General features: G+C 43.5%; 1 protein-coding gene across 1 annotated transcript in view; it reads left to right on the top strand.

Annotated features, from left to right (window-relative positions):
* Positions 1–339: 339 nt before the first annotated feature.
* The window catches only part of LOC129815117 (anthrax toxin receptor 1-like), a 51,516-nt gene continuing 28,647 nt past the window's right edge, over positions 340–23,208 (top strand). The window contains exons 1-6 of the mRNA XM_055868503.1: positions 340–886; positions 18,435–18,506; positions 19,194–19,265; positions 19,433–19,514; positions 19,717–19,747; positions 20,007–20,086. Of these exons, the coding sequence (XP_055724478.1) occupies positions 732–886; positions 18,435–18,506; positions 19,194–19,265; positions 19,433–19,514; positions 19,717–19,747; positions 20,007–20,086 (492 nt within the window). The 5' untranslated portion in view covers positions 340–731. The remainder of the gene's footprint in view (positions 887–18,434; positions 18,507–19,193; positions 19,266–19,432; positions 19,515–19,716; positions 19,748–20,006; positions 20,087–23,208) is intronic.

The following is a 23,208-nucleotide window of genomic DNA, read 5'->3' as shown; positions in this document are numbered from 1 at the left end:
CCCTTAGGTAAGTCAATGCATGTCATTAAAGGAACAATGTGGAATATTTGATTCTGTTCTGATGAATGATGTGTGTTTGAGTGCGTAACAAGCCACCCTGTAATCACTATTACAAACTATTGAAAAACAATTACTTTTACCAACAGTTGATAGCTGGACTTCTAACTAACGTCAATTGGTTTTGCCAGGTTTTAATTACACTGCTGCTACCGACTTCTTAGAAAAAAACATAGTAAATAGTGAACTTTTTGTAATTGGAAACTTTATGCAAAGTTGTGTGCTAAAAAGAAAAAACACGGCAAAAGACTACAGGGGAATCATAACCCACTTGCCACTAAGTGGCACTATTGCTGAGGATGTAGGAAACAGAGGGAAGAAAGAAAGAAAAACAATAGAAAGAAAGGAAAAAGTACTGCGTGACAAAAATGTATCCCCACTGCCAGTGTGTGTGTGTTGATTTGAGAGAGTGTCTGACCTGGAACAGCTCTTCCTGATTCAGTCCAAGCAACTCCACTCCCCCTCTCCCGGCACAGGACTGCTGCTGTGGAGATGGGATGCTGATCCAGACTGGGTATAGTTCATGCCTGGAATCTTAACTCTGGGTGGATCACCGCACCGTGAGGCGGCGTGCTGGGGAACATAGGAACTATCTAAAAGGAGATAATTTGGACTGGTTTGGACTTTTGAAGGTGTTCATTTTGATTTTGCAGCCTCCTCCTGAAGCTGGAATAATGTCTCTGGGCAGTTGCAGGCAGACCATGCTTGCAGCAGAGATCTGCACCCTGATGGTAATTCTGGTGGCAGGCACTGCAGGACAGAGCCAGAACGGGAGGGAGGCAGGGTCCTCCTGCTACGGGGGGTTTGACCTTTACTTCGTTTTGGACAAGTGAGTGTTCTCCTTTGTCTTCTTGCTTGCTCCAAGTCTCACTTTCTGTAGGAGCATCCATAGAGGCTCTGTAGCAGCCTGCTTCCATTTAGTCCCAGCAAGTCACATTTCTATGCATTCTTATCATTATTGTCCAGAGAAATACTTACACCGAGCAATTACATTTTACTATACAATTATTTTTTTTATGGAGTGATCCACTAATCGGAACCAGAGGCATGACATCACAACGTGAACATATGTCTCCAGAGGCTAATTGGAAGTGTTCGAGCATGGGGGTGGGGTGGTTGAAGAGGGAAATAGAGTTGGGGGAGTGGAGGGGGTGCTTGGGCTGAGGTACATACGCAGAAATTAGAGCAGGTATGTGGATGATATGCAGTCCAAGAGACCCAGAGGGCCAGAGGCTGCATACTAACCTCTCCCTAGTGGTTGCAATCAGTTCCACTAAAGCAGCACAGCAGAAAACTGGTCAAATCTACTTCCTCAGCTTTCCACACCTGCTCTATCAAGAGGCTCCATTCGTTTATACTGGAAAACGAAATTGGAAAAAACTGCCAACAAAAAACATAGGCTATCTGTAAACTTGAACTTGTTGTGCTATCACGAGTCTTAGAATCTGTTTTCACAAAACATTGCCCATATGGCAAGGGTAGTGCTAGTATGTTATTGTTATGTGTTCCAAGTCATGTGTTCCTTACCGTTCCAGACTCACTCCTCCCACTGTCTCCAAATTCTTTTAAAGATGGTGATTTTTTTCCCCCAGTTATTGGCAGCTCCACTGCAATGACATTTCTGTGGCGCACCATACTAAAATACAGAACTACAGTAATTCCGAGCTTCCATAGGGAAAGTTTTTTCACATTGGAGTGTGAGGTGGCACGCAGTTAGTGCTGTCTTATTCAATTCTCATCCACAATACGGCGAGCAATCACACTAGAGGATATATGAAAGCTAGCAAATAAGATGATTTTAGAATAAAATAGCCCCACAAAACCATTAGTTCATGTATTTTTTTTACAAGTTGTTTGGATGCATGTGGTAACACTTACCATAAAAATAACCAAAAGAAAAGTAAATAAAAGTCTGCTCTTGAACGTGCAAAGGCAATCAGATCAGTTTGGAAGTGAGAAAACAATACATTTCTACTTTGGATAATTTTTTGCTGCTTTACATTTCATCCCACAGGCAATTCAAATCTTTCATATTTCAGTTCTATAGATCAGTGTTTCCCAAACTCTGTCCTAGGGCCCCCTCTGTGTGCATGTTTTGGGGGGTTGGGCAGGATCGAGTTTGGGAAACCCTGCTATAGATCACATACAGTATTTCACACACTTTAATCAGAATACAGTATGCATGGGTGAAATGGGTGACTGTCTTCATACAACATGCAGAGCAATGGTAGCTACTTCATGACTCCCCCGTCATCTTCCCTTCCACAGTGTGGAGAGCTCCTGTCTTTCTCTATGCGCCAAACCTCTCTCCATGTTTGTCTGGTCTGCAGAACCCTTTCACCATTAGGCCCAGATGTTCCAAAGCTCCCGAGTGTCTGGCAGCTGTGTCAGGACTGGGACTCATATCACAGTACAATGGACAGAAAAACAAGTGAGGGAAGAAAAGAGAGGCAAAGAAAGGAGAGAAATCTTTTGATTTATCCTTTCGCAATCAAATTATTCAGACTTTCAAGCATAAACATCTTTCAAATACTTAAAACATATCCATCAACTATGTGGGACATTCTATAAGTATTCATAACTGCTGTATTGCTATTGTGTCAGTCTGAATTGGCTAATCACTCAAAACCTCTGGCACGTCTTTAGGCCTACAGAAAAGGCACATTGAGATCCATCCTTAACAAAACCTGTCTATATGCACCATACTTATCAAGTCTAAAGTGGTCACATCTCAAAGTTGCATTGACATTATCCTATTTGACTGGCGTTTTGGAAAAGCTGTGCTCATTTCCTGCGTCCAGTGTTGCTGTCCAAGGTAATCATCAAACACATACTGGTAATCGTCTGAATAATCTTTTTCCTTAATGCTGTCCAAACTACTCCCCATTTCACGAGGTCCCTGCTTTTATTTTTTTATTTGATTTATTAGTATCCCCATTATCAGATGCCAATGGTGACAGCTAGTCTTACTGGGGCCCGACACATAACAAAAAACACATTACAGACAAAATACTTTACAATTTACATATATTTTAAAATATTAACATGTAGTGTCTATGTTTGCGCATCTATCAGTTACACATACATGTCAGTACATGCACACAACAAGTAGGTCACATGGGGAGAGGCGTTGTGCCGTGAGGTGTTGCTTTATTTGTGTTTTGAAACGTCTGCTATATAATGGAAGGGAGTTCCATGCATTCAAGGCTCTGTATAAAACTGAACTGTATTTCCTTGACATACACTGCTCAAAAAAATAAAGGGAACACTTAAACAACACAATGTAACTCCAAGTCAATCACACTTCTGTGAAATCAAACTGTCCACTTAGGAAGCAACACTGATTGACAATAAATTTCACATGCTGTTGTGCAAATGGAATAGACAAAAGGTGGAAATTATAGGCAATTAGCAAGACACCCCCCAAAACAGGAGTGATTCTGCAGGTGGTGACCACAGACCACTTCTCAGTTCCTATGCTTCCTGTCTGATGTTTTGGTCACTTTTGAATGCTGGCGGTGCTCTCACTCTAGTGGTAGCATGAGACGGAGTCTACAACCCACACAAGTGGCTCAGGTAGTGCAGTTCATCCAGGATGGCACATCAATGCGAACTGTGGCAAAAAGGTTTGCTGTGTCTGTCAGCGTAGTGTCCAGAGCATGCAGGCGCTACCAGGAGACAGGTGGGGGTTGTGCTTACAGCCCAACACCGTGCAGGACGTTTGATTTTCTGGATTTTCTTTTCTCATTTTGTCTGTCATAGTTGAAGTGTACCTATGATAACAATTACAGGCCTCTCTCATCTTTTTAAGTGGGAGAACTTGCACAATTGGTGGCTGACTAAATACTTTTCTGCCCCACTGTATATTGTCACGTGGTTAAAAACGCCATGGGACCACGCAGCCGTCATACCACTCAGGAAGGAGACGCGTTCTGTCTCCTAGAGATGAACGTACTTTGGTGTGAAATGTGCAAATCAATCCCAGGACAACAACAAAGGACCTTGTGAAGATGCTGGAGGAAACAGGTACAAAAGTTTCTATATCCACAGTAAAACGAGTCCTATATCAACATTACCTGAAAGGCCGCTCAGCAAAGAAGAAGCCACTGCTCCAAAACCGCCATAAAAAAAAGCCAGACTACAGTTCGCAACTGCACATGGGGACAAAGGGGTCTGAGGATCTCAAGAAATGTCCTCTGGTCTAATGAAACAAAAATAGAACTATTAGAACATAATGACCATCGTTATGTTTGGAGAAAAAGGGGGGGGGGCTTGCAAGCCGAAGAACACCATCCCAACCGTGAAGCACGGGGGTGGCAGCATCTTGTTGTGGGGGTGCTTTCCTGTAGGTGCGCTTCACAAAATAAATGGCATCATGAGGATGGAAAATTATGTGGATATATTGAAGCAACATCTCAAGACATCAGTCAGGAAGTTAAAGCTTGGTCACAGATGGGTCTTCCAAATGGACAATGTCCCCAAGCATACTTCCAAAGTTGTGGAAAAATTGCTTAAGGACAACAAAGTCAAGGTATTGAAGTGGCCATCACAAAGCCCTGACCTCAAACCTGTAGAAAATGTGTGGGCAGAACTGAAAAGTGTGTGTGAGCAAGGAGGTCTGCGAACCTGACTCAGTTACACCAGCTCTGTCAGGAGGAATGGGCCAAATTTCACCCAACTTATTGTGGGAAGCTTGTGGAAGGCTACACGAAACGTTTGACCCAAGTTAAACAATTTAAAGGCAATGCTAACAAATACTAATTGAGTGTATGTAAACTTCTGACCCACTGGGAATGTGATGAAAGAAATAAAAGCTGAAGTAAATCATTCTCTCTACTATTATTCTGACATGTCACATTCTTAAAATAAAGTGGTGATCCTAACTGACCTAAAACAGGGAATTTTTACTTGGATTAAATGTCACGAATTGTGAAAAACTGAGTTTAAATGTATTTGGCTAAGGTGTATGTAAACTTCCGACTTCAACTGTATGTTTTGACCATGACAGTTTACAATCTAAGGTAACACCAAGTAATTTAGTGTCCTCAACTTGTTCAACAGCCACACCATTATTTAGCAGATTCAGCTGAGCTCTAGAATTTAGGGAATGAGTTGTACCAAATACAATGCTCTTAGTTTTAGAGATGTTCAGGACCAGTTTATTACTGGCCACCCATTCCAAAACAGACTGCAACTCTTTGTTAATGGACACACATGCTTTGTTCAATGCCAGTGGCAGGTCATTCGTAAAAATAGAAAAGAGTACACCACACTTTACATGTTTGACATTAGAGAAGCTACCATTAAAGAAAACCCTCAGTTTTATTAGGTAGGTTGAAAAGCCACAACACATACGTTTTCTCAACAACATGTTATGGTCAATAATATAAAAGGCTGCACTGAAATCTAACAGTACTAATAGCTCCCACAATCTTCTTCTTAAAAATGTATTTCAACCAATCATCAGTCATTTGTGTCAGTGCAGTACATGTTGAGTGCCCTTCTCTATAACCATGCTGAAAGTTTGTTGTTCATTTGTTTACAGAGAAATAGCATTGGATTTGGTCAAACACATATTTTTCCAAAAGTTTGCTAAGAGCTGGCAGCAAGCTGATAGGTCTACTACTCTTAGATCCAGTAAAGGCCGCTTTACCACTCTTGGGTAGAGGAATGACTGGCTTTTCTCCAGGCCTGAGGACAAAGACTTTCCTCTAGACTCAGATTAAAGATATGACAGATAGGAGTGGCTATACAGCCAGCTACCATCCTCAATAGCTTTTCATCTAAGTTATCAATGCCAGGAGGTTTGTCATTATTGATTGATAACAACAATATCTCCACCTATCCCACACTAAATTTACAAAATTCAAACCTGCAATCCTTTTCTTTCATTATTTGTTTTCTTACGTTAGTTGTTGGCATTTCTTGCTTAAGTTTGCCCACTTTGCCAATAAAGTAATCATTAAAATAAGTTACATTAAATGGTTTTGTAATGAATAAGCCATCTGATTCAATGAAAGATGGAGTTGAATTTGTCTTTCCGCCAAAAATGTCATTTAAAGTAAACCAACGTTTTTTTTCCCCCATCATTCTTTATATCATTGATCTTGGTTTCATAATACAGTTTCTCCTTCTTTTTGTTGAGTTTCGTCACATGATTTCTCAATTAGCAGTAAGTCAGATGTGCAGCCAGACTTATTAGCCACTCCAATTTGCCCCATCACTTTCAACAATACAGTTTTTCAATTCCTCATCAATCCATGGAGCCTTAACAGTTCGAACATTAATTTTTTAAACAGGTGGATGTTTATCAATAATTGGAATAAGCAATTTAATAAATTAATCAAGTGCAGCGTCTGGATGCTCCTAATTAATAACATCAGACCAACAGATATTTTTTACATCATCCACATAAGAGTCACACCAAAATATTTTGTATGATCTCATACACTATTTTAGGTTCTGGAACTTTGGCTTTCATGGATATAGCCACTATGTTGTGATCACTGCATCCAATGGGTACGGATACAGCTTTAGAACAAAGTTCTACGGTATTAGTAAAAATGTGATCAATACATCTGGATGATCTTCTTCCTGTAGAGTTTTGTAAACACCCTGATTTGTTGCTTAATAACCTGAACCAGATTACAGGCACTGGTTACAATGAGAAGCTTCCTCTTGAGTGGACAGCTTGATGAAAAACAGTCAATATTCATGTCCCCAAAAAAGTAGAACTCTCTGTTTACAACACACACACTATCAAGCATTTCCCATATTTTATTTAGATACTGACTGTTAGCACTTGGTGGCCTATAGCAACACCCCAAAATAAAAGGCTTTATGTGCCAGGTGAACCTGCAACCACAACACTTCAATAACACTTGACATAAGACCTTATCTAAGCATTACAGGGATATGGCTCTGAATATATACAGCAACACCTCCCCCATACGCGTTCCTGTCTCTTCTATAGATGTTATATCCTTGTATTGCTACTGCTGTGTCATTAAATTAATTACAGTGCATTCAGGAAGTATTCAGACCCCTTGACTTTTTCCACATTTAGTTCCAGCCATATTCTAAAATATTTATATTTTTCAAATGACTCAATAATCTACGCACAATACCCCATAATGACAAAGAAAAACAGGTTTTTAGATTTTTTGGGGAAATTAAATACTGAAATATCACATTTACATAAAGTATTCATTTCCTTTACTCAGTGCTTTGCTGAAGCGCCATTGGCAGCGATTACAGCCTCGAGCCTTCTTGGGTATGACGCTACAAGCTTGGCACACCTGTATTTAGGGAGTTTCTCCCATTCTTCTCTCAAGCTCTGTCAGGTTGGATGGGGAGCATTGCTGCACAGCAATTTTCAGGTCTGTCCAGAGAGGTTTGATCGGTTTCAAGTCCGGGTTCTGGCTGGGCCACTCAAGGACGTTCAGAGACTTGTCCCGAATCCCGTCCTGGATTGTCTTGGCTGTGTGCTTAGGGTTGTTGTCCTGTTGGAAGGTGAACCTTCGCCCCAGTCTGAGGTCCTGAGCACTCTGGAGCACATTTTCATTAAGGATCTCTCTGTACATTGCTCCATTCATCTCTCCCTCAATCCTGACTAGTCTCACAGTCCCTGCTGCTGAAACACATCTCCACAGCATGATGTGGCCACCACCATGCTTCACCATAGGGATGGTGCCAGGTTTCCTCCAGACGTGAAGCTTGGCATTCAGGCCATAGAGCTCAATCTTGGTTTCATCAGATGTGAGAATCACGTTTCTCATGGTCTGAGAGTCCTTTAGGTGCCTTTTGGCAAACTCCAAGTGGGCTGTCATGTGCCTTTTACTGAAGAGTGGCTTCTGTCTGGCCACTCTATCACAAAGGCCTGATTGATGGAGTGCTGCAGAGATGGGTGTCCTTCTGGAAGGTTGTCCCATCTCCACAGAGATACTCTGGAGCTCTGTCAGAGTGACCATCGGGTTCTTGGTCACCACCCTGACCAAGGCCCTTCACCCCAGACAGCTCAGTTTGGCCGGGAGGCCGGCTCTAGGAAGCGTCTTGGTGGCTCCAAACTTCTTCCATTTCAAGAAGATGGAGGTCACTTCGTTCTTGGGGACCTTCAATGCTGCAGAAATGCTTTGGAACCCTTCCTCAGATCTGTGCCTCAACACAATCCTGTCGATGAAAAAATCCTTTGACCTCATGGCTTGGTCTTTGCTTTGACAAGCACTGTCAACTGTGGGACCTTATGTAGACAGGTGTGTGCCTTTCCAAATCATGTCCAATAAATTGAATTTACCACAAGGGGACTCCGATCAAGTTGTAGAGGAATTTAGAATAAGGCTGTAAATAATAACTTCCAAATAACTTCACAGATATTCATTGTAAAGGGTTTAAACATTGTTTCCCATGCTTGTTCAATGAACAATAAACAATTAATGAACATGCACCTGTGGAATGGTCGTTGAAACACTAACAGCTTACAGATGGTAGGTAATTAAGGTCACAGTTATGAAAACTTAGGACACTAAAGAGGCCTTTCTACTGACTCTGAAACACACCAATAGAAAGATACCCAGGGTTCCTGCTCATCTGCGTGAACGTGCCTTAGGCATGCTGCAAGGAGGCATGAGGACTGCAGATGTGGCCAGGGTAATAAATTGCAATGTCCTTACTATGAGATGCCTAAGACGGCGCTACAGGGAGACAGGACGGACAGCTGATCGTCTTCGCAGTGGCAGACCACGTGTAAAATCACCTGCACAGGATCGGTACATCCGAACATCACACATGCGGGACAGGTACAGGATGGCAACAACAACTGCCCGAGTTGGAACACACAATCCCTCTATCAGTGCTCAGACTGTCCGCAATAGGTTGAGAGAGGCTGGACTGAGGGCTTGTAGGCCTGTTGAAAGACAGGTCCTCACCAGACATCACCGGCAACAACGTTGCCTATGGGCACAAACCCACCGTCGCTGGACCAGACAGGACTGGCAAAAAGTGCTCTTCGCTGACGAGTCGCGGTTTTGTCTCACCAGGGGTGATGGTCGGATTTGCTTTTATCGTCAAAGGAATGCGCGTTACACCGAGGCCTGTACTCTGGAGCGGGATCGATTTGGAGGTGGAGGGCCCATCATGGTCTGGGAGTCACAGCATCATCGGACTGAGCTTGTTGTCATTGCAGGCAATCTCAACGCTGTGCGTTACAGGGAAGACATCCTCCTCCCTCATGTGGTACACTTCCTGCAGGCTCATCCTGACATGACACTCCAGCATGACAATGCCACCAGCCATACTGCTCGTTCTGTGCGTGATTTCCTGCAAGACAGGAATGTCAGTGTTCTGCCATGGCCAGCGAAGAGCCCGGATCTCAATCCCATTCAGCACGTCTGGGACCTGTTGGATCGGAGGGTAAGGGCTAGGGCCATTCCCCCAGAAATGTCCGGGAACTTGCAGGTGCCTTGTTGGAAGAGTGCGGTAACATCTCACAGCAAGAACTGGAAAATCTGGTGCAGTCCATGAGGAGTACTGCACTGCAGTACTTAATGTAGCTGGTGGCCACACGAGATACTGACTGTTACTTTTGATTTTGACCCCCCCTTTGTTCAGGAACACATTAATCAATTTCTGTTAGTCACATGTCTGTGGAACTTGTTCAGTTTATGTCTCAGTTGTTGAATCTTATGTTCAGTTTACTAAAAATAAACGCAGTTGACAGTAAGAGGACATTTCTTTTTTTGCTGAGTTTATATACATTAATCAGTTGGTGTGTGTAAGTGTGTGTGTGTGTGCTGCGGGTTTGAAACTACAAACCCATAGGCTTGGCTCTCTCATCCCTTCCAGGCTTTTGGGAGGGAGGGGGGACAATGATCCTGTCATAGCGGATGTAAGCAATGTCCCCACACGCGCTGGCAGCTTTCATCGCTGGGATCAGTTCTTTCCTCTTCTGGCACACAGGTTCATGATTGTCCTCATTGAGGCAGATATACATTCCTCTCAAGTTCTTTGCCCTTTCCAGAAACGCTACCTTGTCCTTGAACCTCAGGAACTTGACCACTATTGGAATGGGCCTGCTTGTAGAACTATTTTTGTTTGATTAAAAGATCTTTCACTTGTGATAGAGAGACACCACTGTCTCTAACAGTACTCCCACCGGCTTTGGTCTTTGTCATGGTAGCAAAGTAGGTTAACGCTACTCCCAGTTTCAGACTGGGCAGGTTGCAGGGAAGATTGAAAACAACAACAAACAGCAGGGATCTAGACAACCACAAACCTGGGACAATCCGCAGTCCCAGCCACAATGGCTAATCGTGTAACGGGCTGCGTTCAAGCCCTCAAGAAGTCCCTGCTAACTTGATAGGCAACTAGCTAGCAGCTGGGCTAGCTGCTACGCCAAACAGCTCGCCAGACCCAGCTTTGCCCTGCAGGATCATTGGATAGACAGTAGCAGTCCCAGCAATTGATGCCAACCGCATTGTGAGATCCAAACTCACAAGGTAGCTAGTAACTAAACTCCCTCATTCCACGTTCAACAGGAAGTGTTGAGAAAGAAAATCCCAATAACCTCCAACTTCTCATTGCCATTACCATCATTGGTCTTAGGTTACTACTCCTAATGGGGATGCACTGTTATCACAATGGTACAAATTATTTAAAGGGTCTGACTTTAAATGACATTCAGCTTATACAGGCTTCATAAAGCCTTCATGGGCACTAGATGTGTTAAATCATCTATAACCGTATGTCATGCTTTTTAAAGGGTTCATAAATGTGGCATAATTGTGTGACAATCACCAATGTCAAATGTGACATAACCCACTATGTTGAATATGATATAAACATGTGCTTTATAAAGGGTGACGTTGTGTTGAAGGATGACATACGCTCTAAAGTGATGTCATGTTAGTCACATTACACCTAATGTCATTCCCAGACACTTCCGCCCAAATGCGCAGAAGGTCATTAATTAGGGTTAGGTTTAAAACCACATGTTAAGATACATTGTGGAATTGGGAAGGATTGATCAATAATTATGACTTTTTGACTGTGTTAAGTAGTGACGATGACAAATACTTTACTCAGTAATGTCACTCCTGTAGAATTTTTTGGTCACTCCCACTAAGTCCAACGTTGAATGGTTGATCTCCCAGGCTTATATGTGCTGTGTAGCCTGGGGATGACGTTACACCAAGAACCACTTACCTTGATGAAAGCCCCCAACCTAAACACATTGAAAGTGTCTTCTGCAACCAAGTTATATGTTCTTCAGAACACACAACAAAAATGAGCCATATTGTGCGGTGCTGGGCCCAGTCAGGTCTTTTATACATTCACCCACTACCCCGCTGAAAGATCAGCCACAAAATGCTGGCACCTTTGTAACAGCTTGCAATCAAGCCCTGTTCTCCAGCATGGAAACAGAACAGGAATATCTCAGGTTGGACTATTCCAAATCATCTTGGTTCTGTCACACACACAAGCTTCGCAGGTCCATCAACCCATTTAAATATCTGTCACACACTACAGTAACCTGTGGATCATGAGAGAACCTTCATAAATCAGCAGAACGTTAACCTATTTATTGACCAATTATGTAGTGCCCTGTAATACTTAGTTTGAAGTGAGACACCTTCGGTCAATCATAACACATACCCCGCACATTGACTCTGTACCGGTACCCCCTGTATATATTCTTGCTACTGTTATTTACTGCTGCTCTTTAATTATTTTTTACTTATCTATTTTTACTTAACACTTATTTTTCTTAAAACTGCATTGTTGGTTAAGGGCTTGTAAGTAAGCATTTCACTGTAAGGTCTACACCTGTTGTATTCGGCGCATGTGACGCATACAATTTGATTTGATTTGATTTAAAGACTATATTGCATGACGCTATACTTAATTTAAAGTCAGACCCCTTTGGTCATTTATAACACATACATAAATGCCTTATATCATGTGACGCTGTACTTACTATAAAGTTAGACCCATTTGGTCATTTATAACACATACATAAACACAAATATATTAACACTTATTATTACAGCTAAAACAAATAAACATTAAAGACATCTTTAAACCATACATGTCCTTTTATTTGTACATTTTTAAAACAATACAAAGTCTGGCAATGCAATTACATTGAACTGCATCACAGGGCTGTGAAAAGTGTACCTTGTCCCTGAGCTGGTGGACAAATGGGTTGGCTCTTCCCTCTCTTCCTCCTGGAGGTACTGTATGTTGATTCCAATCCTAAAAGTAACAACAAAGAAAGTTAGCAGGTCTGTTAGTAACTGCCTTTGTCACACTGTCTGGATAAGGGCATTTCTGTGCTGTGCCAGAAACTCTAAATGGGGAGATGGGAAACTCCATTCAATTCGTATTATTATATTCCTCTTTCATTTACAAATCTCATGATGTGACTATGAGACATGCTGGGCGATTTGTATTTAAGCTGAGCCTGTTAGCTAGCTAAATTTCGGCTAGTTAGCAATTGTTGTGAAGTCATGGAAATTACTTGAAATAACGGCTGAGGTATCTACAGTATGTAATCTAACTCAACACTTAGCATTAAAATGACATTAAATAAAGGTTAACTCACTTGTTTTTCCCCACTTGTGGCAGCACATCATGTGCGCCTGCCGCATTACGGAAAATCTGCTAACCAAACAAAGTGTTTCTTAGATTTTTCCCAGACCTCAAAAGTCATCCCCTGATGTGGTTTATGCATTGTTGTGAAAATTGAGAAATCCGAAACCTGGAATAACAAAAGCAAGAAAACGGGAATTGTGGGAAAAAAACTGAAGTAGGTAAAAAATTCAAAACTGATTTTAAAAGGTCATACCAACGTGTTTTTCTGTGCATTTTCTGTGACCAAAACGCAGCGTGAATATGACATAATGAATTTATTTAAAGACGAAGACGAACACGAAAAACACTTGGAAAATTACAAAACAAATAAACGATGTAGACAGACCTGAACAACGAACTCACATGAAACACGAAGAACGCATGAACAGGGAAAACTGACTACATAAAAGAACGAACATATAAACAAACCGAAAACAGTCCCGTGTGGCGCAACGACAGACACAGGAGACAACCACCCACAAAAAACAGTGTGAAAACACCTACCTTAATATGACTCTCAATTAGAGGAAACGCCAAACACCTGCCTCTAATTGAGAGCCATACCAGGCAACCCTTAAACAAACATAGAAACAGAAAACATAGACTGCCCACCCAAACTCACGTCCTGACCAACTAACACATACAAAACTAACAGAAACAGGTCAGGAACGTGACATAACCCCCCCCCTTAAGGTGCGAACTCCGGGCGCACCAGCACAAAGTTTAGGGGAGGGTCTGGGTGGGCATCTGACCACGGTGGTGGCTCAGGCTCTGGGCGAGGTCCCCACCCCACCATAGTCAATCCCAGCTTTCGTCTCCCCCTACGAATGACCACCCTCATATTACACCCCCTAAATTTAAAAGGTAACCTTAAGATAAGGGGCAGCACCGGGACAAGGGGCAGCGCCGGGATAAGGTAGCTCAGGACAGAGATATAGCTAAGGACAGAGAGGTAGGTCAGGATAGAGAGGTAGCTCAGGATAGAGGGGCAGCTCCGGACTGAAGGGCAGCTCCGGACAGAGAGACAGCTCTGGACTGAGGGGCAGTTCTGGATAAATAGCCGCTCTGGGCTGAGGGACAGCTCATGACTGGCTGACGGCTCTGGACGCTCATGGCTGGCTGACGGCTCTGGACGCTCATGGCTGGCTGACGGCTCTGGACGCTCATGGCTGGCTGACGGCTCTGGACGCTCATGGCTGGCTGACGGCTCTGGACGCTCATGGCTGGCTGACGGCTCTGGACGCTCATGGCTGGCTGACGGCTCTGGACGCTCATGGCTGGCTGACGGCTCTGGACGCTCATGGCTGGCTGACGGCTCTGGACGCTCATGGCTGGCTGACGGCTCTGGACGCTCATGGCTGGCTGACGGCTCTGGACGCTCATGGCTGGCTGACGGCTCTGGCGCTCATGGCTGGCTGACGGCTCTGGACGCTCATGGCTGGCTGACGGCTCTGGACGCTCATGGCTGGCTGGCGGCTCTGGACGCTCATGGCTGGCTGGCGGCTCTGGACGCTCATGGCTGGCTGGCGGCTCTGGACGCTCATGGCTGGCTGGCGGCTCTGGACGCTCATGGCTGGCTGGCGGCTCTGGCAGATCCTGTCTGGTTGGCGGCTCTGGCAGATCCTGTCTGGTTGGCGGCTCTGGCAGATCCTGTCTGGTTGGCGGCTCTGGCAGATCCTGTCTGGTTGGCGGCTCTGGCAGATCCTGACTGACAAATGGCTCTAGCGGCTCCTGACTGACTAACGGCTCTAACGGCTCGGGACAGACGGGCGGCTCTAATGGCTAATGGCTCAGACGGCGCTGGGGAGACGGATGGCTCAGACGGCGCTGGGGAGACGGATGGCTCAGACGGCGCTGGGGAGACGGATGGCTCAGACGGCGCTGGGGAGACGGATGGCTCAGATGGCGCTGGGGAGACGGATGGCTCAGATGGCGCTGGGGAGACAGATGGCTCTGGCCGGATGAGGCGCACTGTAGCCCTGGTGCGTGGTGCCGGAACTGGATGCACCAGGCTAAGGACACGCACCTTCAGGCTAGTGCGGGGAACAACAACAGGGCACACTGGACTCTCAATGCGCACTATAGGCCTGGTGCGTGGTACCGGAACTGGAGGTACCGGGCTGAGGGCACGCACATCAGGGCGAGTGCGGGGAGAAGGAACAGTGCGTACAGGGCTCTGGAGACGCACAAGTGGCTTAGTGCGTGGTGCCGGAACTGGAGGCACTGGGCTGGAGACACGCACCATAGGGAGAGTGCGTGGAGGAGGAACAGGGCTCTGGAAACGCACTGGAAGCCTGGTGCGTGGTGTAGGCACTGGTGGTACTGGGCTGGAACAGGAAGGTGGCGCAGGAAATACCGGACCGTGTAGGCGTACTGGCTCCCTTGAGCATTGAGCCTGCCCAACCTTACCTGGTTGAATGCTCCCCATTGTCCGACCAGTGCGGGGAGGTGGAATAACCCGCACCGGGCTATGTAGGCGAACCGGGGACACCATGCATAAGGCTGGTGCCATGTAAGCCGGCCCGAGGAGACGCACTGGTGGCCAGATATGTAGGGCCGGCTTCATGACATCCGGCTCAATACTCAATCTAGCCCTGCCAGTGCTGGGAGGTGGAATAACCCGCACCGGGCTATGCACACCTACAGGAGACACCGTGCGCACGGTGTCTACCCGTACTCTCGCTCTCCACGGTAAGTACAGGGAGTAGGCGCAGGTTTCCTACCTGACTTCGCCACTCTCCCTTTAAGCCCCCCCAAGAATTTTTTGGGGTTTTCTCACAGGCTTCCTACCGCTTCGTCGTGCTGCCTCCATACGCCGGTATCCCTCCTCGCACTGCGCCAGAGAATCCCAGGCGGGCTCCGGCACTCACCCTGGGTTGATCGCCCACCTGTCGATCTCCTCCCACGTAGTGTAGCCCAGATCCTTTTCCTGCCTCCGAGCTAGCTCCTCATATCGCCGCCTCTCTGCTTTCGCTGCCTCCAGCTCAGCTTTGGGGCGGCGATATTCTCCAGGTTGAGCCCAGGGTCCCTTACCATCCAATATCTCCTCCTATGTCCACGAGTCCTGGTTCTTTTGTTGCGCTCCCCCAAGCTGCTTGGTCGTATATTGGTGGGTGGTTCTGTAACAGTTTTCCTCCTCCTCTTCATCCGAAGAGGAGGAGCAGGGATTTGACCAAAACGCAGCGTGTGAAAATGACATGATGAATTTATTTAAAGACGAAGACGAACACGAAAAACACTTGGAAAATTACAAAATAAATAAACGATGTAGACAGACCTGAACGACGAACTCACATGAAACACGAAGAACGCATGAACAGGGAAAACTGACAACATAAAAGAATGAACATATAAACAAACCGAAAACAGTCCCGTGTTGCGCAAACGACAGACACAGGAGACAACCACCCACAACAAACAGTGTGAAAACACCTACCTTAATATGACTCTCAATTAGAGGAAACGCCAAACACCTGCCTCTAATTGAGAGCCATACCAGGCAACCCTTAAACAAACATAGAAACAGAAAACATAGACTGCCCACCCAAACTCACGTCCTGACTAACTAACACATACAAAACTAACAGAAACAGGTCAGGAACGTGACACTATGTACCCAAGAGGGGAAGAGGTTGGGCCATCCTAGAAATGTTTTAGTGAAATATAATATATACAATTTAGCAGATGCTTTTATTAAAAATGGTGCTTATGCCACCCTTTATAAAGCACAGGTTTATGTCATATTTGACATAGTGGGTTATGTCACATTTGACATGGGTGGTTATGTCACACAGTTATGCCCTTAACCAACAGTTATAAAGCATGACACATGGTTAGAGATGATTTGTATCACATTTATGTAGTGTTTATGAAGGCTTTATGTAGCCTTTATAAGCTGCACGTAATTTAAAGCGGGACCATTTAAAGTCATTAAGCTGCTATATTAGTTGATATAGAATGGGAATATGTACCCAAATACATTTTCTTCCAAAATGCCATGCCCAAATGCCACCTCAATTTAAGAACGACCCACTTGAGAAAAAACATATTTCTATAAAAAGGTATTACATTAGTGCACACTCTTTCTCTCACTTTCCCTATTTCTCGCACACACATTATCATTTTTTTAAACATTTGAGTAATTTAGGCAACGCTCTTATGCAGAGTGACTTAGTGAGTGCACAAATTTTACAAACTTAGTGAGTGCACAAATTTCCGTACTGGGCAAAATCCTCTTACTTCTATGTAGAACCAGCAGAAAGGGCTAAGATAATGTGTTGGAGCTGTTCACTGCGTCTGGCCCATTCTCTTCACTCAAACTGCCTTTGATTGTGATTCTGAAAAGATTTCCTGATAGAAGTCAATCATAAAGGACTGCGGTCTAAATGAAAAAGTAAAGGAAGTACACAGTATCGTCTGTGTCAGTGAAAGGTGGGGGAAAAAACAATATTGACAGGCTCTGTTGTTTTATCCGTAACTATGTAATTACCAGTGATGTAAACTACTATAAAGTACTACTTAAGTAGTTTTGGGGGGTATCTGTACTTTACTATTGATATTTTTGACAACTTTTACTTCACTACACTCGTAAAGAAAATGATGTACTTTTTACTCCATACATTTTCCGTGACACCCAAAAGTACTCGTTACATTTTGAATGCTTAGCAGGACAGAAAATGATCCAATTCGCACACTTATCAAGAGAACATCCCTGGTCATCCCTACTGCCTCTGATCTGACAGACTTACTAAACACAAATGCTTTGTTTTTAAATGATGTCTGAGTGTTGGAGTGTGACCCTGGCTATCCGTAAGTAAATTTAAAAAACAAGAAAATTGTGCCGTCTGGTTTGCTTAATATAAGGAATTTTAAATTCTTCATACTTTTTTGGTGGAATTATGACATTTATTTAATCTGTAACCTAATAAACTGTATGCGTTCACGATGAGTCGTAGTGGGAAGACCACACAACATGTCATTGCATGACTCCAACTTTGTTTCCATATGATAGCTATTATATCAACATTTGCGCATAAAAGCGTTTACACCATTTTGATACTTAAGTATATTTAAAACTAAATACTTTTAGACTTTTACTCAAGTTGTATTTTACTGGGTGACTTTCACATGAGTCATTTTCTATTAAGTATCTTTACTTTTACTCAAGTATTAGAATGTAGTACTTTTTCCACCACTGGTCATTACAGTGTATCTCTGATGGTTGAATTGTTCTCTCTATCACCACAGATTTTGTATATTTAAGCAATAAGGCATGGGGGTGTGGTATATGGCCAATATATCACGGGTAAGGGCTGTTCTTAAGCACGATGCAATAAGGAGTGCCTGGATACAGCCCTTAGCCGTGGTATATTGGCCATACAGTATACACAAAACCAAGAGGTGCCTTATTGCTTTTATAAACTGGATAGCAACATACAGTAATTAGAACAGTACAAATAAATGTTTTGTTATACCTGCGATATACCACGGCTTTCAACCAATCAGCATTCAGGGCTCGAACCACCCAGTTTATAAAATTGGTTGATGCATGTAACATCTGACCAGGATAACACGTTATGTAACATCTGAGCAGGATAACGCATTATCATTAGCTAATGCCCTGTAGGGTGAGCTGATTGGAGGACACACGGATGCAGCGATTGGTTTGTGGACAGGTCAATCATGATAGCTGTAAGGGCCCTTTTAACAGCTCTACCACACTAACAGACATCTTCTAACCTTTCTTTTAGGTCCGGGAGTGTGCAGCACCACTGGAATGAGATCTATTACTTTGTTGATCACCTGGCTCATAAATTCATAAGGTACAGTATTGCCTGGATTGTTACCCAGATACCACTACAAGTACCAGAGAGCCCAATTAATGTTTACTGGCCAGTAAGGATGTATCAATTCCAGTAAGGATATAAACAGACATGTTTTGCACAAAGTATTTGGACAAGACCGCATCATACATAAAGAGATTATGTCTGTCTGTCAACTGTGGAAATACCCTCCCATCTACATGTAACTGGCAAAATAAAGGAAATACCAACACAAAGTGTCTTTATAGGGCTTTGGGCCATAACAAGCCAGAACAGCTTCATTGCACCTTGACATAGATTCTACAAGTGTCTGGAACTCTATTGGAGAAACTCCATCATTTGGTGTTTTGTTGACGGTGGTGGAAAACGCTGTCTTAGGCGCCATTCCAGAATCTCCCATAAGCTTTTAATTGAGTTGTGATCTAGTGACAGACGGCCATGGCATATGGTTTACATTATTTTCAAGCTCATCAAACCTGTCAGTGACCCCTCGTGCCCTGTGGATGGGGGCATAGCCATTGTATCCAAAATAATGACCTGCCCAGCATTTTTATACATGACCCTAAGCATGATGGGATGTTCATTACTTAATTAACTCAGGAACCACAACTGTGTGGAAGCACCTGCTTTCAATATACGTTGTGTCCCTTATTTACTCAAGTATTTCCTGTATCTCTTTCTCTCTAGCCCTCAGCTGCGGATGTCCTTCATTGTATTTTCTACAGAGGGACGGATCCTGATGAAACTAACAGAAGACAGGCAAGACATAATCCCCTCATAATACAACACTTTTAATGATCTGCCCATTTCACTCATTGGTTAATCGTTTTGTGGATGGTACTGTGTGTCAAACTTTCTATTACGGGGGTACTGCCCACATGATACACTGACGATACCAATGGTATATTGTGATTGTGTGTGAGCAGGGAGCAGATTCGGGCAGGCCTGGAAGAGCTCCGCATGGTGCATCCTGGGGGAGACACGTTTATGCACAAAGGGTTCCAAAGGGTGAGTAATGGATTGGAGACCAGTAGCTGAAGGTAACTGGGCAACAGCTAGACGTCCTTCTGCAAAAATTACAAAAGTGTATTTTTATTTTCACATAACCTTCTTATCTATCTATGGGTAAAAGCAGAAGACAAATTGCTGTCTCATATTGATCAATAAAGTATCCTTCTAAACATTCTGCTTCTTCTATCTGCTCCTCCAGGCCAGTGAACAAATCTACTATGCTGGTGACAGTGAGTAGATTATTCTATTTTTTTGGCACTTGGAATAAATAATTTGGGTAGAACTCTGTCTCTCTTTATGTCATAAGCAGACACAAAACAGTTCAAATAAAACCCATTGAACCCAATTTATGGTATCAGAGGTAATAGAATGAATTATCCAATTATTATCTTCACCTTCAGAGACAGATAGAAAGTACAGTCTGTGTTCTGAGGAGATGTATTTTGTTCTGCTCTATTGTCTTGTAAGCCATTTGTCCTGGTCCATCAGGTTTCCGTACGGCCAGTGTCATCATTGCCTTGACAGATGGCGAACTGAGGGAGAATCAGTTTGATCTGGCAGAGAGAGAGGTGAGATAAATATTGGTTTTGGACCTACAGTAATAGATGATCTATTGGCAATATCTACTGTATCTCTACACTCACAGAGTGAGGAGAGTGCAAATAGCTAACCACATTCCACAGGATATTCCAGTCCTGGAAGAGCGGGTTCTCAGTACTCTGCTGCCTGTCATAATCTGCAATTATCATTATTAAAAATGCTGTTTCTGATAATACACTATATATACAAAAGTATGTGGACACCCCTTCAAATTACTGGATTCGGCTATTTCAGCCACACTCATTACTGACATGTGTATTTAATCAGGGACACAGCCATGCAATCTTCATAGGGAAAAATTGGCAGTAGAATGGCCTTACTGAAGAGCTCAGTGACTTTCAACGTGGCACTGTCAAAGGATTCCACCTTTCCAGCAAGTCAGTTCATAACATTTCTGCCCTGCTAGAGCTGCCCCGGTCAACTGTAAGTGCTGTTATTGTGAAGTAGAAATGTCTAAGATCAACAACGGCTAAGCTGCAAAGTGGTAGGCCACACAAGCTCACAGAACAGGACCGCAGAGTGCTGAAGCGCATAGCATGTAAAAATAGTTTGTCCTCGGTTGCAAAACTCACTACAGAGTTCCAAACTGCCTCTGGAAGCAACGTTTTTACAAAACCTGTACGTCGGGAGCTTCATGAAATGGGTTTCCATGCCCGAATAGCCGCACACAAGCCTAAGATCACCATGCGCAATGCCAAGCATCGGCTGGAGTGGTGTAAAGCTTGCCGCCATTGGACTCTGGAGCAGTGGAAATGCTTTCTCTGGAGTGAAGAATAACGCTTCCCCATCCGGCAGTCCGACGAATCTGGGTTTGGCGGATGCCAGGAGAATGCTACTTGCCCAATGCATACAGTAGTGCCAACTGTAAAGTTTGATGGAGGAGGAATAATGGTCTGGGACCGTTTTCATGGTTCGGTATAGGCCCCTTAGGTCCAGTGAAGGGAAATCTTAAAGCAACAGCATACAATTACATTCTAGACAATTCTGTGCTTTCCAACCTCGTGGCAACAGTTTGGGGAAGGCTCTTTCCTGTTCCAGCATGAAAATGCCCCTGTGCACAAAGAGAGGTCCATACAGAAATGGTTTGTCGAGATCAGTGTGGAAGAACTTGACTGGCCTGCACAGAGCCCTGACCTCAACCCCATCGAACACCTTTAAGATGAATTGGAATGCCGACTGCAAGCCAGGCCTAAATCGCCCAACATCAGTGCCCGACATCACTAATACTCTTGTGACTGAATGGAAGCAAGTCGCTGCAGCAATGTTCCAACATGTAGTAGAAAGCGTTCCCAAAAGAGTGGAGGCTGTTACAGCAGCAAAGGAGAGACCAACTCCATATTAATGCCCATGATTTTGGAATGAGATGTTATACAAGCAGGTGTCTACATACTTTTGGTTATGTAGAATATCTTCCTGCAGCTGGTTACATCAGTAATTAAAGTGAGTGAAATGGAAAAGAGCCTAAACTCAAGCCTTTCAATAACTGGATGTTTCCATCAGTCTATACATTGGCTGATGCTAATTTTGTGCAGAACTTCCTAGACTTGAGAAGTTTACTTAAACTCACCAAGACCCAAGTCATCATCATGGGCTGTGGAAGATCACCCAAAGCACTTTATCTACATATGAGTACACCGAGGTTTTTCACATTTCAACAAACAAAAACCTTTTTTTTCTTTTTAGGAACTCAGTCGGGGTCTCAACTTACTGTTGAGAGTTAGACCAGTAGAATACACAAGGTGACATTTCCAAACATAGTTGTCACTCACTAGCTAGGTTTCCATTCAATTGGCATAAAAACAATCTGAGCCTGTCACCAGATGTAATTCCATCAAATTGACTTGTTGCTGATAAAACGCTGTGCTTGATGACGTAATGCGCATAAAATACCTTTTGCCATTAAATTCCCATGCACCGAATAAAAAATACAAGTTAAATGGGTTTCCATCGCACTTTCAACTCTACCGATGTTTTTTTCACAAAAATGTAGTGTTATATAGTGAGCGTGCACACTCTGGTATTGGCACATGCACTCTAGCCAACAGCACTAGCTGTACACTGTTGGCTAAAGCACAATTATAGTCTACATGATGAGATTATTATTAGGGACAAAAGAGCAAGATTATTTTTATTTGTCAAATGTCAGCCACGTATTGATTATCATGTCACCAGAATAAGACCCTCGATATTTATTGGAAAAGAGCATCAAGCTCATACCTTGCATTTTCACCACCATCATCATTTATTTCATCTGTAATCTAATAAACTGTATGCGTTCACAATGAGTCGTAGTGGGAAGACCACACAACATGTCATTGCATGACTCCGACTTTATTTCCATATGATAGCTATTATATCAACATTTGCGCATAAAAGCGTTTCCACCAACATTTTCCCCATAATAGATTTTACCGACACAGAAAGATCCCACCTTGTCTAGCGTATTTTGTTTTGTCGACATTTGAAAAGTTTACAGAAAAATGTAGTGTTTCCATCAGGCCTGTAATGACATTTTTTATCTGACATGTACTTTACACACATAAAAAGGTTGGATGGAAACCTTGTTACTGACAGTCACTCAATTAGCCCATGTCAGTAAATCAAATACATTGGTACATTTGTCTAGTTAGTCTAGCCAGCTATCTGGCCAGCTACCAGCTATATAAAATACTTCTTCTGCTAACAGATCCCTCTGTATTTATTACATTATAGTTTTTAATCCTGGTGTTGAGATAATGTGTAGAGGCTAATTGTATAGATAATAGGCCATGTGTTTGTAGATCGACTGAGGTGACAACCTACAGCAGCCAAGGTGATAATGGCTGGAGTCATTTTTGCTTGTTTTTGCTGTTCTCCAAATAGCATTGTATAGTTTTTAAACTGTATATAAATTCAGTAAATGAGTCCCACCTTTCTTAAAATTCACCCTGTCCGGGGACCTCACTAAAACTCAGACTCTGGTTATGGCCGTGAAAGCACAAGATTTAACCAAAGCAATCGATCGAGTGGACTGCTACAAAAATGCCTGCACCATTATAGACAGCAAACTCTGCTTTGGAGAAAACTTGGATATCTTTGTCTCCATGTGTCA

Source organism: Salvelinus fontinalis, chromosome 2 (assembly GCF_029448725.1).
Source record: "Salvelinus fontinalis isolate EN_2023a chromosome 2, ASM2944872v1, whole genome shotgun sequence".
Lineage (NCBI taxonomy): Eukaryota > Metazoa > Chordata > Actinopteri > Salmoniformes > Salmonidae > Salvelinus > Salvelinus fontinalis.
This window is presented reverse-complemented; position numbering and strand designations above follow the sequence as displayed.